The 24929-nt window shown below is 40.5% G+C and overlaps 1 protein-coding gene across 5 annotated transcripts in view; it reads right to left on the bottom strand.

Moving 5' to 3' along the window:
• DLC1 (DLC1 Rho GTPase activating protein) overlaps positions 1-24929 on the bottom strand; it is a 443006-nt gene that overhangs the window by 176132 nt on the left and 241945 nt on the right. Inside the window, exon 1 of one of the 5 annotated variants that reach the window (XM_005890952.3) lies at positions 4144-4382. The exons of the other annotated variants lie outside the window; for them this stretch is intronic. Coding sequence (XP_005891014.1) covers positions 4144-4282 — 139 coding nt within the window. The 5' untranslated portion in view covers positions 4283-4382. Of the gene's footprint in view, positions 1-4143; positions 4383-24929 lie in introns of those variants that run through there. 5 annotated transcript variants of the gene reach the window in all.

Below are 24929 nucleotides of genomic sequence, written 5' to 3' on the forward strand. Positions count from 1 at the left end.
GGATTTTGCCTTACTTTTAGTCTCTCTGTGTCTTCATCTTAATTTTTTTTTTAATTTCCTTAGAGGGCGTCCTGTTGGTGCATCAGTTTAAACTTGTTAGCGGATCTTTGTGAAATATACATCAAAGGATTCCAGCCATCTCATGTACGATAGCCTAGCATCTCAGGCAATAAGAATTTTTGACTGAAAGTATCTGAAAGCCATGGTAAGCATTAAGCATGTATTTTTAATTTAGGGTCTTTTGAGAGAATTCAAGGTGTCCATGAACTTGGAGGGGGAAATAACATTTTTATTGTCACTAAATGTAATTGAGATGTAGCATTTTTTTGAATTATGAATGTTGACAAATTGACACCATTCCACACACAGTGGTACTAGTGTCCCTGTGACTTCATCACCAGTGGAAGTGAGACTCTTCCAAACCACATTACAGTTATCACAAAATATCATTTACACTCATCCTTCCTCGATAGTTATGGCAGATGTCACATCCACTCCAGATCACACACGACTGCAGTTCTGTCCACAGATGTTCATGGGACGCTGTTGGCCCCATTCAGCCACTAAACAGGAAAGCTGAAGATCTGCATGTTGCCACCTAGATACGGATGTTGTTGCCCAGGATTTCCTCTCTCTGATGGTTGGTGACAAGGAGATGAATTAAGGATGGCTGTTCAGTTTAATGCTATTAATTATGGCTGCAGCAACAAACTGCACACCCACATCTTTTAAAAACATCAAATTTGTATTTAATTCCCTATATTGAATCCCATGGACAGAGAAGCCTGGTGGGCTACAGCCCATAGGGTCTCAAAGAGTTGGACACGACTGAAGTGACGTAGCACCTGTTTTGAACACATTATCCTGTTATAGAATTCATTCATGTTATAGTGCCATATTATAAATTTTGGGTTTGAACACCTTGATCCCTATATTTCATTCTAATTGGTTTCTGCTATAATTCTATACATTTTATTTATATATTAAAAATATTATTCTGAGAAGTGAGTTCAGAGGTTTCACCAGAATGCTAAAGAGATCCATTGGCACAAAAATGTGAAGTCCTACATGAAAGGATTAAGGGGCAACAGGTTTTTCAGGAATGAAATGCTCCCCAGAGCCAAGATGTCACTGAGCCCAAAGGGAAGAGTGGCAAGGACACAGCACACATGTAAGACCGATGCAAATTTGTCCAGAGAAGGGCTGTCAGCCCCATCTGTCACTCACTGTTAACCTCAAAGTTCTAATTCCCTGAAAACACAATGCCGTCCTATGTTTTTAGGAAAGAAAAGAGACTGAGAATAATGGTTGCAGAGGGGACGGGAGTAAGAGAAGCCCCGTGGGCTGTGGTTGTGCAGAACCAGCAATTACATATAAAGGAGGATGCAATTAAGACAGTCTGTTCTGTCCTTCCTCACGACCTGTCGGTCTTTCACCAGCAGCCAGCAACAATCCTGTCTTTCGTTTATGTAAGCCTGTGGATCCTTAAAAATAACAGATGGAATTTGTTTTATACATCAGAGAGTTTAAGGGAAGGAGAGGTAAATGATGGTTTGCGTATATAACACCATTTGGAGTAGAAGAACTAGGAGCTTCTAAGTTATGTAGTGCGCGTGTGCGTGCATGCGCGTATGTGTGTGAGAGAGAGAAAAACAGAGACCTACATTGATTGAGAGAGAAGATACCTAACAAGGAAACTTAAAACTCTGTCCCATGGCCAAACAATCCAGTCAGGGGAAACCTCTGAAAGAAACTGAAATCTCAGATTAGTGTTTGAGAAACTTGGTGAAAGTCATCAAGGTAACGACCATCATGGAAATAACATTCCAGGTACTATTAACAGAAGTTATTTCCCTTCAGAGGCTTCCAAACACGTTTCACCTGTCACCTCATTAACTTCACAACATAAGAGAAGTGGGCGGTTTGGATTTTCTACTGCCCTCCATTCTGCAAGAGAGGGCAAAGTAGCGTGATGTAGAATAAAGACTGGATTTGATGTTTAGAGAAGTGGCTTTTTGTGGATAATTAACAGCTAATATTTAGCCTTTGGCCAGTGGGACGGGGGTGCAGAGGAGACATTTGAGGGAAAGCATAGAAGTGTCCTGAGGTCTGGATGTGCACCAAATAGGTCTCCACTTGACTGAGCTATGAGCCAAGCAGGAGAGAGGACACAGAAAGAGTCCAAGTCCCCAGCAATCGCAGTCAGCTATGGTAGCCAAAGTCTGTTCTTGTTTAAGTATCATATCTGGCTATTCCACTGTGTAAATTACCAAAGAGGTTCATAATTGTCTTAGAGAACCCTTACAATATAAAGAATTTCTTACTTCAGTAGACCTAAAGCTAAAGTCCCACTTGCTGTTAGAGCTGGGGAAATGTTTAATTTTTATCACATGTAAAAAGTAACTATTTTTCTCCACGAGGTCTTCATGAGGTGCTATATTTTGGACTCCATACAGACCATTAATATATAACAGACAAATGACAAAGCAGAGACAATAACTTTCTAGGGATAATATCCTCATTCTAAGAGACCAACAGCTGTCAAAAGCTCTTCATTTATGAAAATACAAGAGGAGGTCTGGGAAGCAAGACTGTATGAATCAACCTCTAGTTTCAAATTAGAGCACCAAGCTACAATAAAATATTTTTGTGTTATTTTTAATAAGGCATGATTTGTGAAATCTTTCCACTTGGGACAAAAGATTTGTCAAGAAAAGCAACAGTGAAGGGACTGTTTTTTTAAAGAGCCAATCAATAGAGTCATGAATTTTACACTCCCATATCTTATGTCTTAAACTTCTTTTGGCCAACTGGAAATTATCATTACAAAAATCTACTTTAAAAAAATCTTCCTATAAAGTTGGATTTGTTCAAGGTATCATATTTTACTCTAAAGCCACAATAAAATTATTAAATTTAAAATGGTTTACTCTTTCTTCACTACCTTATGGTAGACTTGACATTGTTTACTCTTTTCCAGTCCTGAGCAGCATTATTTAGTTTAACAGAGAGAAAGATTTTCGTGGGCATTTGAGACAAATTTACAGCCTACAATGATAAGTAACTGCCAGGTTATCTTCTTAATCTGCTTTATCACAATCACAAACCTTAACTTTCACCTCTTCAAGTTATGTCAGGACAATTAGGTCAAAGTCAAAGGGCCTTTTATCAAGAACACATAGCACAGAAACCTGGATTGACACTTGGAGGCCACATCCAATATTTTTAACCATTGAGAACTTCATTTACTCTATGGAAAAACAATTGGATTAACCAAGAAGGTTAAGAAAACATAATCTTTGACCCATCCATGCAAACAGCAGAAGTATACAGACTTGGAGAGCAAACAAGAAGCAGCCATTAAACACTATTGGTGCGTCTTCCCTGGATGCAGAGAGGTTTTGTTTTTTATTGTGAGAAGCTATTTTTTACATCAATTTATGAATATTCTTAACATCACAATCAGGCAGAGGTTCCCTTTTCCTTAACATACCCTTTCAAACAGTCTGCCATTCTGTCTCTGTCACATGAACCCTAGAACGTTTGAACTGCACACTGTATTTATGTTTTATTATATTTCAAACGCCTGCCTCCAGCATATCTGACACCCTCTTGGAACTCAGAGCAGCCCCAGGCTGCCAGAGGAAATACCAGCAGGCTTTCACTGGGCTGCATAGATGACTGCCCTGCCACCCAGCCTCCCAGGCCCCTCTCTGCATAGGCCAGGCCACCTCACCAGACCAGCTCCACAGCCGACCCTCCCCGGCCCATCTGACCTCGGTGCTTTTGCCTGGTGGTGTTCATCACCACTGATTTCCTGACATTTGAAAGGTCCTTGCTTTTGTTTTCAAGGTTAAAAAAAAAAACAACAAAAAAAAACACAACCCACAAAACCTCTCATGAAACCTTATCTAGAAATAATCAGACCAGAAACCAGAGAGGCACTGGAGTTTCAAAAAAAAAAAAAAAAATCACTCCGGAAAAGCTAAACCTCAGAACAAGGGAGACTGAAATCCTTGCCATGACAGTGACGAACTTCACCCCGTTGATGAGCTCATGCATGATCCGAGTTAATAACTGTGCCTGTATATTTGTTTTCCTTTTCAGACCTCTCGTCCTCGCCCGCCCCTCTTCGCCTCTCACCTGCCAGCCGCCTGTCTCGGGTGTTTTTCCAAATGACATCCAGGGCTCTGGCCGTGGAGTCTCGGATGTGATCACTGAAGGACCTCCGGAGAGGGGCTCTCAGGGGCCGCGCCATCACGTGGGCCTCGGAGTCCCCCATCCGCCGCGGCCGCAGCGGACTTCAGCGCAGCCCCGGCGCGGCAACCCTCCCGCGGGGCGCGCTCCTGCGGCGGTCCCTCCCCGGCTGCGGGCGGTCGCCGTGCGAGGCGGCCGGGGTGCGTGCGCGCCGGGCCCGGGGGCGAGCGAGCCGCGCGCGAGCCCCGCGCCCTCAAGGGCCTGGCATTGCGGCTGGGCTCGCGCCGCGGCCCGGGGAGCGCCGACTGCAGGCGGCCGCCTGGCCCCGCGCCAGGTCCGCGCGGCTGCCACATCTGGAAAGGCTTACAAGTGAGCCAGCGACACCCGCGCGCAGCTCTCGGGCTGCCTTCGTGGCTGTCTAGATGATTTTGGCTTCCTGTGTGATCCAGTAACCTGACTTGGCAGAGCTCGGCTGTTGGTCTAGGCAATAACGTGTCCCCCTGCCCTGGCAGGCCGGGTACCCTTGCGTGTTTTGAAGGAAAGGCCGGGCAGGAGGCAGAAAAGGGACGGAGGGAGAGGAGGGGTGGGCAGGTGGGGCTGTCTTCCATCTTCATGGCTAATTCTCACTCACATTTGTGTTTTATTAACTCATGTGTGTTTCTTCATTAGGCTGTTTATGAGACAGAAAGTCCAGCCTTTAGTTGTGGTTGTGGGAAGGAGCTAGGGCTGTAGCGAACATTCTTCAGATCAATCTAGATTCCCTCTAGGAAACAGACACCTGCGTTTTAAAGCGAAATATTAATCAGCTCCTCGTATTTCCCCTCTAACTATGCTTCTACTTACAGCCAGTGGTTTCATCAGATAATTCTAGGTTTTACCCTTAAATAAGGATCAGATGTCCCCTGGTTTTGTGAATCTTTTGGCTCCCACTAAGCAAACTTCATCATTGTAATTGCACATCAAAAACTCTGCCCAAAAGAACTTAAAAAATAAATAGTGCCAAGCACCATGAAATAAAAATATGAGCCAACTGCTTCTTTTACAAGATATGTTTTTGAGTTTCTAAAATGCCAAGTAAATCTATTTCTCTGCCAATGAGTTTGGCTAATTTTCGGCCTTTCAGTGCGTTAATAATCCTGTCTTTTTTTCACTGTTCCCTAAATCCAATCTTAAAACTTTCAGCCTTTGGCATGGAGGCTTAATACTGGCATCAGATAGTATCTAAGAGCTAATTTATAACTTTTCAAAATTACAAGATGCTGTAAAAGCACTTAGTAAATCGCAAGGCATGATGCAAATGCTAATTATTATTGTAATTATTTTTGTACATGAAATCATTTTCAACCCGTGCTGATCCTGAATCTCCAAATTTCTGTAGTGTGCATCCTCTTTCCCATCACCTTTGACAACTGAATTATACAAAGGGTGAGAATTAAATTAGTGTAGTTATGCTCACGAGTTACAACTAATACTAGTACTACTGCTTATCAGTAACTCATGTGTCCTAAATTTACTGTTTCCAGAGTGCTCATGCCCTTGAGTCCCTTCAAACTGAGAATGTGCTCCTTGGTAGATACCACTTTGCTTTATCACTGGGCTGAGCATAGATGAGGAGTCAGTACCAACTGCTGAGGCATGTAGACTTCTGTGCCTGTGGGGGACAATCCTAAGGGAATATTCTCCATAAAAATCTCAAAAAATTGGACTGCCTAATGTCTGGTTCCCTTTTAAAACAAAGTACCAAAAGTCTGTGTGTGTGTGTGTCCTTCAAAGAAACCTGGGCACTTTGAACCCAGTTTACTCATTTACTGGTCAGATGGAACAGAACAGGTCTACGTGGACACTTTTTGCAGAGGAGCAGCATGAAGCAACCATAGCATAAGCAGGGAACCACACCCTGTGCTAGGCATGGGGAAGCGGAAGATAAATGGGACCCTGGCTGTGTCTTGGAGGAGGGAAAAAATCACACTGACTCACAAATGATTTCAAAATAGTGTGATTAGTTCTATGATTGAAGCATGTGCCAAGAACCACCGAGAAGGAAAAGGTAGCCTGCACTCCTCACTCCTGTTAGGCACGGACTTCATCTAAATTTCTAGAACTATGACAGAGTCAGGGACGTACAGTCATTTCTAGCACAGATATCAACAACTGATAGTCTGAGTCATGCAAAGAGACCGACTACAAAGGCACAAAGCTCTTCTCTACCCAAACACAGAAAGGAAGGGGAGCAAAAGAGAGGACATAGTATTTACTGAGTACCTATGATGTATCACAGGCTCTCTTAGCACTGGCTATAGACCCACGTATATAGACCACTGCTGTTATACAGACTACTATCAGTTTACTTTGTCCTCTTTATTGATGAGGAAGCTGAAGCACAGAGAGAAATGTTTTGAGAAAGGTCAGATAGTAACTGGCAGATCCAGGATTCACACCCAGTGCTGTCTGCGTCCAAAACTCATTAGCCTCCCAATCAATTTTAATGGTCAGAAACAAATAATAGTGATGATACGGATTCATTAAAACTATCTAGGCTCAGTTGATGCTAAGTTATGGATCAAAACTCCATAATCTTATTCAACTAAAACTACCACTGGACCCACTGTGTGGAGGAAGAAGCCAGAGTTTTAGATGTTTGAGGTGATGCCACCTACGGAACATCAGGGTCAATCAGTCAAGAGAACCAAGAGCTAGTCAACACATATTGTCAAATGATGGAGCACTCTGCTCATTTCTCCAAAGTGTTCCCAAATGACTCTCCTGCTTTGCAGCACTCTCTTTCCAGGACAATACTCCCAGTTTTGATACATTGCTTCTCAGAAAAAGTACTTCTTATGCTAAGTACAAGTTCCATTAGGTAGAATGACCTAAACTATCTGAAAGATTTTTTGTTTTTTTAAAAGGAAAATTACCAACATAAAGGTTGCTTTTTTCTTTTCTGGCCATGCTGCATGGCATACGATATCATAGTTTCCTCCTCAGGAATGGAACCTGTGCTCTCTACAGTGAAGTGAGGATTCCTAACCACTGGACCGCCAGGGAATTCCCATAATGTAACTTTTACTGAGAGATTACTAGAGAGGAGACACAGCTAAATGTTTTCAAGCAAGATGGGCTTTAATTTCTGATTTTACCATAGCCCAAAGTAGGGCTGGCAACTTGGCCCCTCATTTCTAAAAACTCATTAAATCCAAATTTCATTGTAAGGTCATTTCAAGTCCTTATGGAGAAACTTGGCCACATACCATGGGTATGGTGCAAACACATTCTAATACACAACCAATTTAAAATTATATTTTTATTTCTGTTTCCTATCTGCACTTACTGGCCATCAGAAGTGTTCCACAACAAAAAAGTGCCTTTCAGAATTTATTGTTTATAGAATAACTCCTCAAGTTATATTTCTACAAATTTGAGATAATCCAAGTCTCCTGTAATTGTGAGAGGTGAATACAGTATGTGATAATTAGTGTTGGTTTCAGCTTAGCAGATGGGAGGAGTGGGAATACGAGAAGTCATTTGATGTTTTTCAAGATCCTGCTGGGAATTGTAAGAGCAGTGAAAATAGCAACATCATGCCCTGATTGCTTTCCAGCTCGTGCTTTTTATGATAAAGGACTAGTTTCAGCCATTGGTGGAGCTGCCCTCTGACCTGAGGAAGCTTTGCAAACGCGTCTAGATCCCTGGAGAGCAGGGATTCTAGTCAGTATACCAAGCTAGAGATTCTGGCTTATGTATGTCTCTGATATTTTCCATCTAAGCAAATCATCCCACTCTGGCAATGTATTACAGATTTTATCTAATTTATAAATGTCATCTTCTTATTGCAAATTAATCTTTTAATTTCATAGTGTTTCTAGGTCTGTGTGCTTTGATCTAACAGCAGGGATACCTTCTTGTCCGAGCCAGTGTAACACAAATCTGCTTTGGTCTTATGGTTACTCTCACTTGCTGATGCAACTTACTTAAGCCTTTTAGGACTACTCAAAGTTGGCTCAGAAGGAAAAGAATCTTCCTGCCAATGCACGAGACATGGGTTCGATTCCTGAGTTGGGAAGATCCCCTGGAGAAGGGAATGACTACCCACTCCAGTATTCTCCCCTGGAGAATTCCATGGAGAGAAGAGCCTGGTGAGCTATAGTCCATGGGGTCAAAAAGAGCTGAACACAACTGAATGACTAACACTTTCAAAGTTCTGGTAGATTCTTTCAAAATAATGTCAATGATGGGAAATGGAATGTTTATTAAGAGTCACTGCCATGCATGGACCTAGGTCTTTGGTATAGGAAGGACATTATTAAAACTGCATTTGGTTAAGCCCTATGAGTGAGACAGTGCCTGCAATAGGACAGCAGGTTTAGTGAATGACAATGTCTGCCCTGGCAAAATAAGTCTGTCTCCAGGGCTGCAACTTCACAAAGGAGATCTCTTCCATTAGGGAGGTATCCAAAAGCCCATGTCAAGGAGAATTCATAGTCTGAAGCTTCTGTAACTCTGAAGAACGTGTAAATGCTTTCTGTTTACTCCAGTGAATAACATCTAGCGTGTAGATTACATGCTGCCAATGACTGCTTCGTTTTGAATTTTGTTTATTTAATATGATCATCTTTACTACATTTACTACGTTTGTATATTTACTACTACATTTGGTGCAAATGGCAATTTTATTTCTTAATTTGCCTCTACGTTTGGCACACTAAGGAGCTTCCCTAGTGGCTCAGAGGGTAAAGAATCTGCCTGCAGTGCGGGAGACCCAAGTTCGATCCCTGGGTTGGGAAGATCCTGAGAAGAGAATGGCAATCCACTTCAGTATTCTTGCCTGGAGAATTCCATGGACAGAGGAGCCTGGCAGGCTATACAGTCCATGGGGTGGCAAAGAGTTGGACACAATTGAGCTATTAACACTTTGGAATGCTAAGGGTTACACTGAATTTGGTTGAGCATCTCTTTTGTGATAAACTCTAATGTTCTCAAAGGGCTCAAGTCAAGGTCGTTTACACTATTAGGTATCTATGTATGCTTGATGGACCAGTAGACCATAATGACAATATTCTTGGTGATCTCTGACCTGGCAGACAGGACTCTCCTCAGAAAGGGAAGAAAATCTTAGAATCTATATCTATGTATATAGTTCTTTAAATATTTCTACTTTTGTCAAATGTGCAAAGCATATAAGTATAGTGATTTATTACCTAATTTACAAATAAATGTATATATTGGGGTTCCATGCTAAGAAAGTTTTACTGATGGGAGTTAATGATCAAAGAAGTTCAGAGACCTTCTCTGAAACTAATGATATATACCAAAATCACACTATATTTCAGAGTAAAAACTTGTTTGGGGCATAGTATTGAATAAATATAAAAGAGGAAAGGGTGTAATAGAATAGGAAACGAATATAACAAGAGAGAAAAAGACTTCCTTTTCTTCTTGATTGATGCAACAATTTTTTATTTCCTTTTCAACTATGGATATCTCATGCTTTCTGAAACAAAGTTCACCTGGGCTGAGAGAAGTCACGCCTGTAAAAACTGCTATGGAATGTTTGTGTTACCCCCAAATTCTGATGGTAAGGAGAAAGAGCTTTTAGAAGATGATGGGGTCATGAGAGTGAAGCCCTTATGAATGGGATTAGTGCCCTTAAAAAAGAGACCTCAAAGAGCTCCTCTGCCATTTCTGCCATGTGAGGGTTCAGCAAGAAGATAGTGTCTATGAACTGGGAATTCAGCCGTCAGACACTGAATCAGCCAGCACCTTGATCTCAGACTTGCTAGCTCCAGACTGTGAGAAATAAATTTCTGTTGTTTGTAAGCCACTCAGTCTATGGTATTATGTTAAAGCAGCCAAAACAGACTTAGACAGAAGCAGGCTTTATTTCAGTCCTGCTTCTTGATAGCTTTGTGACTTTGAGACAGCATTCTCACAACTGCTAAAGATGGGATTGACTAGATCGCTAATTCTGGCCCAGAGGGGAAGATGGAAATGGTGAATATCAGAATCATACAGGATGGGGCCTCTTCTATTCAAGTGAAACAAAAAAGGAAAATAATTCTACTGGGCTAGATGGCCTCATTCCCTTTCTGAAAAATACCTCAACAGAATCTTAACTATTAATAAATTAATGGACCATTTTTAATCCTTTCCTCAAGCTATTTTCAAGTGGCTTTGAATATATTTCTTTGGAATTGTTCATTTATCTTGTTTTACTCCTGTCTCAATTATTTCTTTCTCATTTTCTGTAGTTGACTTATTTTCTATACTGACATTTTTGGCAAAGAGATAATAAAAAATGATAGAGAATGGAAAGAGAAAGTAATGGTGCTCCCAGAATTTTTAATATAATAATTTCAAATTTTATTTTATGATTTCAGAAAGTTAAAATATTTTAAATTTCTATAGAAAAACATACATGGATACCTCACCAATACTAATGCTAAAGAAAATAATGCATATATAATTTATATTTTCCTATAAACTTTCTTTCTTTCTTATAAAATAATAGGCTATCTAATGGTAAAATAAATTATGGATACAGTAAAAACTTTAGAAGGAAGTGATCTCCTTTTTCTTAGTCTTCACTTTCTTTTAACTTTAAATTCTTCCTTTTATTCTTTTAGTTTCCTATCCTTTATTCTTCACAATGTAAAATTCCAGTATTTTATTAATTAAAGGAGTTTAACATTATGACCGGAGAAGGCAATGGCAACCCACTCCAGTACTCTTGCCTGGAAAATCCCATGGACGGAGGAGCCTGGTGGGCTGCAGTCCATGGGGTCGCTAAGAGTCGGCAGGACTGAGCGACTTCACTTTCACTTTTCACTTTCATGCACTGGAGAAGGAAATGGCAACCCACTCCAGTGTTCTTGCCTGGAGAATCCCAGGGACGGGGGAGCCTGGTGGGCTGCCGTCTGTGGGATCGCACAGAGTCGGACAGACTGAAGCGACTTAGCAGCAGCAGCAGCATTATGACACAGAATTATGGTCATGTAATTTCTCTGCTTATTCAGGTTTAAAGTTTATTATGACTACTATGGATTGCTTTTAAATTGTATTTATTTCAATTCATACCAGCTATTTTATGGATAATCTTATTGAGATCTGGATCAAAAAGAAATAACCTCTCACCGATTCTGAATTATAAGGCTTCCTTCTGAAAAGCAAATAATATATTAAAACTGTTTATTTTACCTTTATGTATGTCCACTGCCACAAGTCTCAGTAAGGAATGCCAGGTATGATTATCCTTTGGATTATAACAATTAACAATAACTTCAAATAACATGCTACACTAATAATAAACCAAAAGTAATTCTGGATGATAGCTGAATGGTATCAAGCATATACACTCAGGAATAATTTCAAAGTCAGACCAAATAGGAATCCAAATATTTGTCTATGTTAATGTAACCTATTGATTACACCCTTCCAATAAATGTTTTATATTGTGATAAGACCTGAAACAGTGCCAATACTAAAAGGCTGGGATGTTTTTGTGAAAAAACTCTTTTACAGGTTGACTTAGCTTTTGTCCATGAAGGGATCCTGCTCTTTCTCTTCTCACTCTCTCTCTCTCATACACACACACATGAATACAAAACAGTGTTTTCCAGAAAATGTAAAATAGGTGATGCAGGACTGTAATCTCTAAAAGGTCAAAAAAACAAATAGATGAGCTATACTATTGCCCCAAATAGATGAGGTGTACTATTGCCTGGGAGAAGTTTCTGGGTCACGGAGTAGAAATAGGAAAGCCACACACAACCTGACAGTCTTGAGGGGAAAGGGATCAGAGTTTGTGGGGACTGAAGCAGGACAGAGGAGCGGCATAGACAGTGAGCTTAGGGGGTCTGCAGAGGGATCTCCCCAAACGCTTGACTGAATGCTAATTGGCACAGGTGTAAGAAGGAACTCTCCAAAGCCAGGGAAAGAGGTATTGGAGATCAGGAGGCAGATAACTTCCTGGAGCTCACAAAGTGAAAGTAAAAGTCGGTGAGTCGTGTCTGACTCTCTGCACCTGTAGAGCCCATAGAATTCTCCAGGCCAGAATACTGGAGTGGGGAGCGTTTCCTTTCTCCAAGCGATCTTCTCAACCCAGGGATCAAACCCACGTCTCCCACACTGCAGGCAAATTCTTTACCAGCTGAGCCACAAGAGAAGCACCTTTCACTTTCACTGAAGCCTAGGATTACTTCTGTTCCCACCAGTTGGCATGAGGAGTCCTCAGGTAATCTGGGGCACTGGATGAAATCCCCAAAAGAGTTATGTGTCAGTAGGGGGACTAAATTAGTGTCAGAAAGAAGAAGAAAGGAAATAATAAAGATAAGACAGAAATCATGGAAATTGAAAATGGACAAATGATAGAGAAGATCAAATCTATTTCTTTGAAAATAATCAATAAAATTGATTAACATCTATTTGGGTTAACTAGAAATAAAAATTAAGTTTAATGAGGTCACAAGATTCAAGGTCAATATAAAATAATCAGTTGTATTTCCATATACTAGCAATTAACGATTGTAATTAAAATAAATGCCACTTATGATATGATTAAAAGATACAAACTACTTAGAGACAGATTTAACAAATATGTAGACAAAAACATATACATTAAATGCTATAAGAAACTGCTAAGAGAAACTAATGACCGAAATAAATAGAGACATATACCATGTTCATGGATTTGAAAACTCAAAATTGTTAGGGTTTTCCCCATAATAATCTCCCCTTAATGATACACAGATTCAACATAGAAACAATGAAAATTCCATAAGGTTTTTTAGAAAAAACTTGACAAGTTGATTCTAAAATGTATTTGAAAATACAAACGACCAAATGAACCTAAAAGACTTTTAAAAAGAAGAGCAATTTTTAGATGATTTACACTACCTGATTTCAAGATTTACTATAAATCTTCAGTAATCAATTCAAGGAAGGATGATACTGATATAAGGATAGATGTACAGGCCAATGGAACAAAATAAAATTCCCCAAATAGGCCCATACTTTACTACACGTTCAGTTGGTTTTTGATAAAGATGCCAAGGTAAGCCAATGGGGTAGGATAATTATTTTCAAATGTTGCTGGGATAATTGGGTAACCATTTGGGAAAAATGAATCTCCACACTGACCTCACACTTAAAGCATTAAGTCTAAATGGACCATGAACCAGAAACCTAAATGTAAAACTCTTAAGACTCACAGGAGAAATTTTGTGACTTTAAGGTAAGTAAAGCTTTCCTAGGCCTTGATAAACATGAATCATAAAAAAAGGAAAGAGAGAGAGAACAAAACAGAACAAAAACCTCTGTTCTTTTAAAAGGACTGTGAAGAAGAGGAAAAGACAAACTACTGGCTGGGAAGAAATATTTGTAAAGCATACATCATCAACAACTTGTATTTGGAATGTATGAAGACTCTTATGATTCAGTAACACAAAGGCAAATAACCAGGCTTTAACAGTGGGGCAAAGAATCTTCATAAAAGAAGATGTATGAATGACCAGTAAGTACAGTAAAAGATGATTGGCCTCATTAGGGAAATGAAAATTAAAAGCATATTGAAATACCACTTCAGTCGTGTCCAACTCTGTGCGACCCCATAGACAGCAGCCCACCAGGCTCCCCTGTCCCTGGGATTCTCCAGGCAAGAATACTGGAGTGGGCTGCAGTCTCCTTCTCCAATGCATGAAGGTGAAAAGTGAAAGTGAAGTCGCTCAGTCGTGTCCGATTCTGAGCGACCCCATGGACTGCAGCCTACCGGGCTCCTCCGTCCATGGGATTTTCCAGGCAAGAGTACTGGAGTGGGGTGCCATCACCTTCTCTGTATTGAAATACCACTACTTACTAAAATTAAAAAGACAAACCATACCAAGAACTATATTGGAGAGGATGTGAGGCAACTGGAATTCTTATACATTGCTGGTGGGAATGTAGAATGGACAGACAGCTGTCTGGAGATGAGCACAGAAATAGAGGAAGCATTTAGAAACCTCTAAATCAATTCTGAATATTCACTGGAAGGAATGATGCTGAGGCTGAAGCTCCAATACTATGACCACCTGATGCGAAGAGCTGACTCATTAGAAAAGACCAGGATGCTAGGAAAGATTGAAGGCAGGAGAAGGGGATGACAGAGGATGAGATGGTTGGATGGCATCACCAACTCAATGGACATGAGTTTGAGTAAGCTCTGGGAGCTGGTGAAGGGCAAGGAAGCCTGGCGTGTTGCAGTCCATGGGGATGCAAAGAGTCGGACATGACTGAGTGACTGAATAACAACAAAAAAAGTGTTAGGTGGGCTTCCCAGGAGTCTCAGTGGTAAAGAATCTGCCTGCCAAGCAGGAGATGTGGGTTCAATCCCTAGGTCAGGAAGATCCCATGGAGAAGGAAATAGCAGCCCACTCCAGTATTCTTGCTTGAGAAATCCCATAGACAGAGGAGCCTGGTGGGTCGTAAAAGAGTCAGATACGAGTTAGCAACTGAACAGCATAGCAGAGTATAATAGTTTGACAGAGTAATTCTATGTCTGTTGAATCTGACGATAACACACTTTGCCTTCTATTTTTTTTTTCTGTTTTTCCCTCAATTTTATTTTTTCAGTGCTCTCTTTTTCATTTTAAAATGGTATATGTCCAGAAGAGATTAAAAAAATTGGTCACCATAAATAGTTTGGGAAACCCTGCTCTAAATGTATGTATAATATACCTAGAGAAAATAACTGCTTGGGTATTTCAAGGGGTGGTAATTTAGCTTCCTTGTATGTACATGGAGAGGGGTTCCCTGGTGGCTCAATGGTAAAGAATCTGCGTGCCAATGCAGGAGGCATAAGAGACTTGGGTTTGATTCCTGGGTCAGGAAGATTCCCTGGAGAAGAAAATGGCAACCCACTTCAGTACTCTTGCCTGGGAAATCCCAAGGACAGAAGAGCCTAGTTGGCTACCTGTCAGGGAGTGGCAAAAGAGTGGGATACAACTTAGCAATTAAACATTAGACAAAAACAACAATCTACATGGAGAAAAAAGGTAAAACACTATTTCATAAGTGTTTAATTAGCCTCTAAATTAAACAACTTTCATTATTTGCACATTTCTTGCTATTTGTTATTTACAAATAAAGTAACATAGGCAGCAATAATATCTGAAGTTGGAAATTGAAAAAAAAAATGAAAGGACATAGAAGTATTTTTTTGCCTTTGGAATTTCGTGCACAATAAGAGGTTCATTTCTGCCACCAAGACCATAGATCACTGGTGATACAAGCACATCCAAACCTGAAATATTTAAAGAAAAGCAAAGGATGGATGGTGGCAGGAAAAAGACCAGGAAATTTTGTCATTTAAGTGTAAAATATAATTGTTTTAAAATAAGCCTCTTTTTATCTAGCTATTTTTTAAGAAATGGTTAGCATTTTGTAGGAGGATGACTTGCTCCAAAACCTTTGTTGTTGTTGTTTAGTTACTCAGTCGTGTCCGACTCTTTGCAACCCCATGGACTGTAACCCACCAGGCTCCTCTGTCCATGGGATTTCCCAGGCAAGAATACTGGAGTGGGGTGCCACTTCCTTCTCCAGGGGATCTTCTCAATCCAGGAATCGAACCTGCATCTCTTGCATTGGCAGGCAGATTCTTTACCGATGAGTCCCCAGAGAAGCCCCTAAAATTTTGTGCAAAGACACTGTAAAGAAAGCTGAGCACTGAAGAATTGATGCTTTTGAGCTGCGGTGTTGGAGAAGACTCTTGAGAGTCTGTTTGACTGCAAGGAGATCCAACCAGTCAATCCTAAAGGAAATAAGTCCTGAATATTCATTGTAAGGACTGATGCTAAAGCTGAAACTCCAATACTTTGGCCACCTGATGAGAAGAACCGACTAACTGGAAAAGACCCTGATGTTGGGAAAGATCGAAGGTGGGAGGAGAAGGGGACGACAGAGGATGAGACGGTTGGATGGCATTGCCAATGTGATGGACATGAATTTGAGTAGGCTCCTGGAGTTGGTGATGGACAGGGAAGCCTGGCATGCTGCAGTCCACGGGGTCGCAAAGAGTTGGACATGACTGAGAGACTGAACTGAACTGATTTTCTTTAGTTCCCTAAATTCATGTTACCTCCTTTTTATCTTAATGGTATCACTCGTTACTTATTATCATGAGCATGGTGAATTATAATAAAGTAGAACTCAAGTTTTAAAAGTGTATCACCAAAACAAAAACCAAAATCTTCTGACTTTTCTCTAAACTCATCACTGAATTCCTTGTGATGTATACATATTAAAAGTCCTTGATCAGTGTTGACTATAGCTGTAATCTAATGGGTTGTATGGATGTGAGAGCTGGACTGTGAAGAAAGCTGAGTGCCGAAGAATTGATGGTTTTGAACTGTGGTGTTGGACAAGACTCTTGAGAGTCCCTTGGACTGCAAGGAAATCCAACCAGTCCATTCTGAAGGAGATCAGCCCTGGGATTTCTTTGGAAGGAATGATGCTGAAGCTGAAACTCCAGTACTGTGGCTACCTCATGCAAAGAGTTGACTCATTGAAGACTCTGATGCTGGGAGGGATTGGGGGCAGGAGGAGAAGGGGAGATGGAGAAGGGGAGGAGAAGGAGGATGGCTGGATGGCATCACTGACTCGATGGATGTGAGTCTGAGTGAACTCCAGGAGTTGGTGATAGACAGGGAGGCCTGGAGTGCTGCGATTCATGGGGTCACAAAGAGTCGGACACGACTGAGTGACTGAACTGAACTGAACTGAACTGAGTGCATCATTTAAAAAAAAAAAAAAAAAAGGTTCTGCCTCCTTTTTCCAAACTACTTAATAAAGAGTTAAGAATGAGGATGTCTAGATTTTTGCAGCTGGGGTAATACCACTGATTAATTTGAAAAGATTTACTATTCTTAGTGAAAACTAAAATCACTCTCTGAGGCCTGCTAGAGTCTGGACTCATCCCATTTTTTCCTATCTTCTGTCCTTCCAAACACAAACTCTGTGTTCCAGCTGGCCAGGCCACACCATTGCATCACCGTGTCTTGTGCGTTCCCACAAAGCCTAACTTTGCCAACACCACTGTCCTTGCCTAGAAATGTGTCAGATCTTCCATTCCAGTTTTCACAGCTTTCTGTTTCCCCAGATTTTCTCTGGATCGTTCCAGCCCAGGTGTCCTCTCTCAGATAAAAGTCTAGAGTCTCTTGACTATCTCACCACTTAGTCATTGCTATGTATCTTGCCCAGCAGGCTGGAGGCATTCTCAAGGGATGTGTCCTCAAGGTCTGGAATAAGGAAACTCTGTGCTGCCTCAACAGAAGAGGCAGGAAAAGAAGCACGTACTGACACCCCTCATTCCCAGACCTCCCCTCCGACCCCGATCTCCGGTGCTGAGCTTTATAGTGGAGGGCAGGAGAGAGAAAGAGGTTACCCTGTCTGGGATGGGCTGACATTTGGCTGGACTTGGATTAACCTGGAATAGGGATAACAGGTTCCATTGAGGGGAAGCTAAAGACTGTGGACTTACTAAAGAACTATAATGTTTACATCAGCTGTCAGCAATATATGGCAGTGATTTTTCAGTGTCACTTGGGCTGTTTCTAGGATTCCATAAATTATGTATAAACTACTTATGTCATTCCTTCATTTCCCTCTCTGAACATGACTCCTGAGATTTATTCCTTTTCCCTAATTCATCGAGTCTTTCTGCCATCTGACTATCCAGAATCACCACTGCACAGGTTACTCCTTCATCTCCAAACACCCTCCATCTCACAGAGGGTGGAATTTCTGTTATGTGGTGCTTGATAATCCTTGCTGGGCCATTCAAAGATGAAGATTAGCTGTAGGAGAGGACGAGGAGGGTGTGGAGAAATTTATATCTAAAACAAGAACCTGGTCCAGATAAACATCTCCTTATTGAATGCGAGGGGCTTCCCCAATGGCTCAGCAGGTAAAGAATCTGCCTGCAATAAAGGACAGAGGAGACATGGGTTCTATCCCTATGTTGGGAAGATCCCCTAGGGGAAGGCATGGCAACCCACTCCAGTATTCTTACTGGGAAAATCCTACAGACAGAGGAGCCTGGCAGGCTACAATCCAGGGGTTGCAGAGTCAGACACGACTGAAGTGACTGAGCACAATGAATGTGAGAAGTGGAACAACCAGGACCTCCAGCTCTTCACTGCAGAGTCTCTGTTTTTTTTTTCTCCTTCTATCATGTCTGCATTTGGAGTTATTTCCACTGCTTTAAAATGCTGTTATTTTAATTTGATTAGGCAGTGAGTATGCTAGATAATTTGCTGGCATATTGAGTGCAGCACTTTCACAGCATCATCTTTCAGGATTTGAAATAGCTCATCTGGAATTCCACCACCTCCACTAGCTTTGTTTGTAGTGATGCTTTCTAAGGCCCACTCAATATGCCAGCAAATTTGGAAAACTCAGCAGTGGCCACAGGACTGGAAAAGGTCAGTTTTCATTCCAATCCCAAAGAAAGGCAATGCCAAAGAATGCTCAAATTACCACACAATTGCACTCATCTCACATGCTGGTAAAGTAATGCTCAAAATTCTCCAAGTCAGGCTTCAGCAATTTGTGAACCATGAACTTCCTGATGTTCAAGCTGGTTTTAGAAAAGGCAGAGGAACCAGAGATCAAATTGCCAACATCCGCTGGATCATGGAAAAAGCAAGAGAGTTCCAGAAAAAATCTATTTCTGCTTTATTGACTATGCCAAAGCCTTTGACTGTGTGCATCACAATAAACTGTGGGAATTCTGAAAGAGATGGGCATACCAGACCACCTTACCTGCCTCTCGAGAAATCTGTATGCAGGTCAGGAAGCAACAGTTAGAACTGGACATGGAACAACAGACTGGTTCCAAATAGGAAAAGGAGTACGTCAAGGCTGTATACTGTCACCCTGTTTATTTAACTTATATGCAGAGTACATCATGAGAAACGCTGGACTGGAAGAAACACAAGCTGGAATCAAGATTGCTGGGAGAAATATCAATAACCTCAGATATGCAGATGACACCACCCTTATGGAAGAAAGTGAAGAGGAACTAAAAAGCCTCTTGATGAAAGTAAAAGTGGACAGTGAAAAAGTTGGCTTAAAGCTCAACATTCAGAAAATGAAGATCATGGCATCTGGTCCCATCACTTCATGGGAAATAGATGGGGAAACAGTGTCAGACTTCATTTTTCTGGGCTCCAAAATCACTGCAGATGGTGACTGCAGCCATGAAATTAAAAGACGCTTACTCCTTGGATGGAAAGTTATGTCCAACTTAGATAGCATATTCAAAAGCAGAGACATTACTTTGCCAACAAAGGTCCATCTAGTCAAGGCTATGGTTTTTCCTGTGGTCATGTATGGATGTGAGAGTTGGACTGTGAAGAAGGCTGAGCGCCGAAGAATTGATGCTTTTGAACTGTGGTGTTGGAGAAGACTCTTGAGAGTCCCTTGGACTGCAAGGAGATCCAACCAGTCCATTCTGAAGGAGATCAGCCCTGGGATTTCTTTGGAAGGAATGATGCTAAAGCTGAAACTCCAGTACTTTGGCCACCTCATGCGAAGAGTTGACTCATTGGAAAAGACTCTGATGCTGGGAGGGATCAGGGGCAGGAGGAGAAGGGGACGACAGAGGATGAGATGGCTGGATGGCATCACTGACTCGATGGATGTGAGTCTGGGTGAACTCTGAGAGTTGGTGATGGACAGGGAGGCCTGGCGTGCTGCAAATCATGGGGTCGCAAAGAATCGGACACGACTAAGCGACTGAACTGAACTGAACTGAACTGATGCTGGATAATATGTGAAACTATAGGACACAATAGGACACCTCTGATGACTTTGCTTGTTTCAACCAACTTTTCATATATATCATTTCTCTCACCTTGACCATAAGCTCTCTGAAGCTAGTACCTTAAATAGTTTTATAACCACAGCACACTATTTGGTAAAAATAGATATTCAGAAATATTTCTGGTTATATTTATGATAAAACATGACATTACTTCAGTCTTTCAGTGTCAGGATAATTTTTCTTAAGCCTTAGGCTTTTGTTATGCTGTACAAACTTTGAACTATGTAATGAAATTTATGTGCATGTGGAAGAATAAATGTGAAACTTTCATTGACATTAAGCAATGATCCTTAAACTTTAGTACGGATAAGAATTCCCTGGAGAGTATGTAACATTTAAGATTCTTGGGTCTAAGATATTCTGATTAAGGAAGCATGAAGGAATATAGGAACCTGGGTTTTAAAACAAATATTCTAGAAAATTCCAGATGTACAAGCTTGATTTAGAAAAGGCAGAGGAACCAGAGATCAAACTGCCAACAGCCACTGGATCATAGTAAAGGCAAGAGAATTCCAGAAAAAAACATCTATTTATGCTTCACTGATTATGCTAAAGCCTTTGACTATGTGAATTACAACAAACTGTGGAAAATTCTTAAAGACATGGGAACACCAGACCACCTTACCTGCCTCCTGAGAAATCTGTATGCAGGATAAGAAGCAACAGTTACAACTAGACATGGAACAACAGACTGGTTCCAAATTGGGAAAGGAGTACGTCAAGGCTGTATATTGCCACCCTGCTTATTTAACTTATATGCAGAGTACATCATGTGAAATGCCAGGCTGGATGAAGCACAAACTGGAATCAAAATTGCCGGGAGAAATATCAACAACCTCAGATATGCAGATGACACCACCCTTATGGCAGCAAGCAATGAGGAACTAAAGAGCCTTTTGATGAAGGTGAAAGCGGACAGGGAAAGAAGCAGGCGTAAAAGTCAGCACTCAAACAGTGAAGATTATAGCATCCGGTCCCATCACTTCATGGCAAATAGGCTAACAATGGAAACAGTGACAGACTTTTATTTTCTTGGGCTCCAAAATCACTGCGGATGGTGACATGAAATTAAAAGATGCTTGCTCCTTGGAAGAAAAGCTATAACAAACCTAGACAGCATACTGAGAAGCAGAAATATTACTTTGCTGACGAAGGTCCATCTAATCAAAGCTATGGTTTTTCCAGTAGTCAGGTATGGATGTGAGAGTTGGACCATAAAGAAGGCTGAGTGCTGAAAAATTGATATTTTTGAACTGTGGTATTGGAGAAGACTCTTGAAAGTCCCTTGGAAGGAGATCAAACCAGTCAATCCTAAAGGAAATTTACCCTGCATATTCATTGGAAGGATGAATGAAATCAGTCTGAATTCAGATTGATGCTAAAGCTGAAGCTCCAGTAGTCTGGCAACCTGATGCGAAGAGCTGACTCATTGGAAAAGATCCTGATGCTGGGAAAGATTGAAGGCAGAAGGAGAAGGGGATGACAGAGGATGAGATGGTTGGATGACATCACCAGCTTGATGGACATGAGTTTGAGCAAGCTCCAGCAGTTGGTGATGTACAGGTAAGTCTGGAGTGCTGTAGTCTGTGGGGTTGCAAAGAGTTGGATACAACTGAGCAACTGAACAACAATTCTAGAAAATGTTGAAGTGTACTTCAACATCTTACATTAAGAGAGTATGCTTTTATTTTCAATTAAAAATGCCATTTTTCTTTCAAGCAGAAAATTATTAAATCTTCTTTATGTGCAAGGCATTCAAAGATAAATTAGACATTGGTTTGATTATATAACATGAAAAAAATAAGTCTTAAAAATCATAACAGAAGGCATAAAAAGATAAAGATTGTATGAGAAGTTTAAATATAATATTGAGAGATCTGGTAAAAAGGGCTGCTTTCAGAGTAGTGGAGATCTTGGAAGCTTTCAAAGAGGAGGTGTATGAAGCAATTTGGAGATAGCATGAAAGGAAATTTTAGGAAAAGGTCACAGGAGTAGTGCAGACTCTGAAGTAGAAAGAGCAGGATGTGGAGGGTATACGCATTCCTGTGATGGAGTCTCAGGGGCGGCTGGAAATGAGGTGGGCAGTTTGGCTCACTGGGCCTGGACATTATGCAGACACATCTTCATTTGGATGAGACTTCTAAGAAAGTGTAAGGACAGACAAGAAAAGAAAATCCAAACATCAATGCCACGTAACTCATTTAACATTTAGGAGGGGGCTCAGTGAGACAAAGATTCAATCATAAATATTATTTGTTAATTACATTAAATAAGATATTAATGAGTTCTATGATATGAATAATGTAACTTTATTTCTATGTGCTCTATGATATTAACATCTATGATTTGAGGCAAACAAAGTTAAGACTCTCAAATTGGAAGATTAATACCAATATTCAATCTAATAAAATAAAAATCAAAGCACTGTCTATCTAATGCATTTCTAAAATATAATTCCATATAATTGACTAGGTACTTTATATACATACATATACATATATTTTTTTTACCATCTATATCACTTACGTAGACACTTAAATATAAACCAGGCTCAATTCTAGAGAATCACAAAAAAGTTATAAAGTATTCCTTTGCTCTCCTTCCTCTTAAAAACAAAACAAAACAAAAATCTGAAACCCCTAAGGGTTAAATAACTTCACTAAAGAAAACAGAAAGGAGATAAGCTGAAGTCATGGGAAATGGTAGAGAAAGAGCAAGAGGCTGGAAACCTACCACAGATGGAGCAAAGATTTTCCAGATGTGGAATTCTTCCTATGGATCTGCGCTGTTGGCCTGGCTCACTTAAGTTCTACCAGGAAAGAAAATGCAACCATGGCTTCCTTCTATCTGTAATCTAACTAAACCTCTTTTGCTGAAATTTTATATTTTGTTTCTGCTAGGAAAAAGTCTTGCTATCTGTGATCTGCAGTTAGTTTTTAAAAACTGGCTTCCATTCCAGATGGGAGTGCTTTTGAAACACCCGAAATGATTTGTCTGTGTGTCAGAATAGCTCTATTGCGAAAGTCATTTCTAACTTCTCTTTGTCACAGTGCTGTGTCCACATCACAGAGGGCCAGGGAGCTGCCTGCACGTGAGGGTGGTGGGGTTACTGCTCTGTTTATGTTCTGCTGTCAGGGACCATCTGGGAGCACGGCTCCTGATTAGCTGCAGAGTGATGAGTGCCATCTTAGAGCCAGGGTCACACGTTAGAGCAAGATAACTTGTTTTTTTAAGGCCCCCAAATTTGGTACTCGAAAATATTACAAAACAATGAAAGTTTCATGCTGTAATAAATAAGCTGGTGTTTTGACTTACCAAAATCCACAAATTTAGAAAACCCTTATATCCCCCACCTGGCTGAGCTGGGTTTTACACAGATGAAAGCTACTGTTTTCATGACTGCAGCTAGAATTCAATCATTGGTGGTCTCAGAGGGGAAAAAAAATCATAGAAATGCCTCCATATCCCACAAACAGGTGACTTTTTAAGATTAAAAAAATACTAAGTCATAAAATATAGGGAAGTTTAATAGAACTCAGATTTTTTTTCCTTTTAAAGACATTTTATTTTAAAAAATGTATCAACTGTCTCACTCTTTGATTATTTGTTTCTATGCTTCCCTCTTCTGGTTTTATACTGTTAACTCTTATTATTTAATATCTGACATATATTAATCATATTCAGTGGAATAAGGGAACGTGAATATAGACTATAAAAATATGAAATTGTTGAGGGCAACAGCACTTGACTCAAATGAATTACAATGCAAATTAAAAACTGAATGGCATGGTCAGGATGACGTTAAGTGATTTTAAAAGGAGATGATTTATTTGGTCAAGGGGGAAAATACAATCAACCCATGAATCTCATAAATACAAGATATGATGGTTGAAGGTGACTGAAAATGGAGAAACATGTTCTATGGGCTAAAAGGTAATTATGAAGCAGTGATAGAGTTCTGTAGTCTAAAATGGCAGTGTAACTGAAAAACTGTAACTTTATTGAACATTCACTATATATGCAGTTCTTGCTAGATGTTTTACAGTAAAATAAATCATAAACAGGAGATCAAAATATTCCATGGTTCTTCACGGTTGCTGCATATTACATATTTTGAACATGTATATGTTTATATTATACATAGATATGAAGCAGAAAATAGTGTTATAAGACACGTAAAATAGATAATTGACTATTTTTGATACTAATTATATTCCATAGGGATTTGGAGAAGGATGTCTAATCATCTGAATGCAAAGAACTCATTCACGTTTGATGATGTTCAGTTGCTAAGTTGTGTCCGACTCTTTGCGACCCCATGAACTGCAGCACGCCAGGCTTCCCTGTCCTTCACTGTCTCCCGGAGTTTACTCAAACTCATGTCCATTGAGCCAGTGATGTCATCCAACCATCTCATCTTCTGTTTTCCCTTTTTCCGCCCTCAATCTTTCTCAGCATCAAGGTATTTTCTAATGAGTCAGTGCTTCATATCAGGCGGCCAAAACATTGGAGCTTCAGCTTCAGCATCAGTCCTTCCAATGAATATTCAGGGTTGATTTCCTTTAGGATTGACTGGTTTGATCTCCTTGCTGTCCAACTAAAAGCCTGAGATGTGAGGACACAGAGATACCCTGCAGATGAAGGGTGGGGACCTCCTGAGAGTTGGAACTGATAGAAGCAGTTTCCTTTTCCATCTTTTTCTCTAGTTTGCATCATCTCTACTCTTCTTTTTTAGGTCAGTTGCCCCTTTACCCTGCTCCTCTCTGTAGAATCATGTTTCCTCTGTGACTCCATCTAACAGTGGAGTCCAAAGCACCTGTTACAGGTTGACGGAGTTTCTCTGGCTCATAATATGAAGAAGGAGAGAGAAGGAAGAGAA

Source organism: Bos mutus, chromosome 27 (genome assembly GCF_027580195.1).
Source record: "Bos mutus isolate GX-2022 chromosome 27, NWIPB_WYAK_1.1, whole genome shotgun sequence".
NCBI classification, from domain to species: domain Eukaryota; kingdom Metazoa; phylum Chordata; class Mammalia; order Artiodactyla; family Bovidae; genus Bos; species Bos mutus.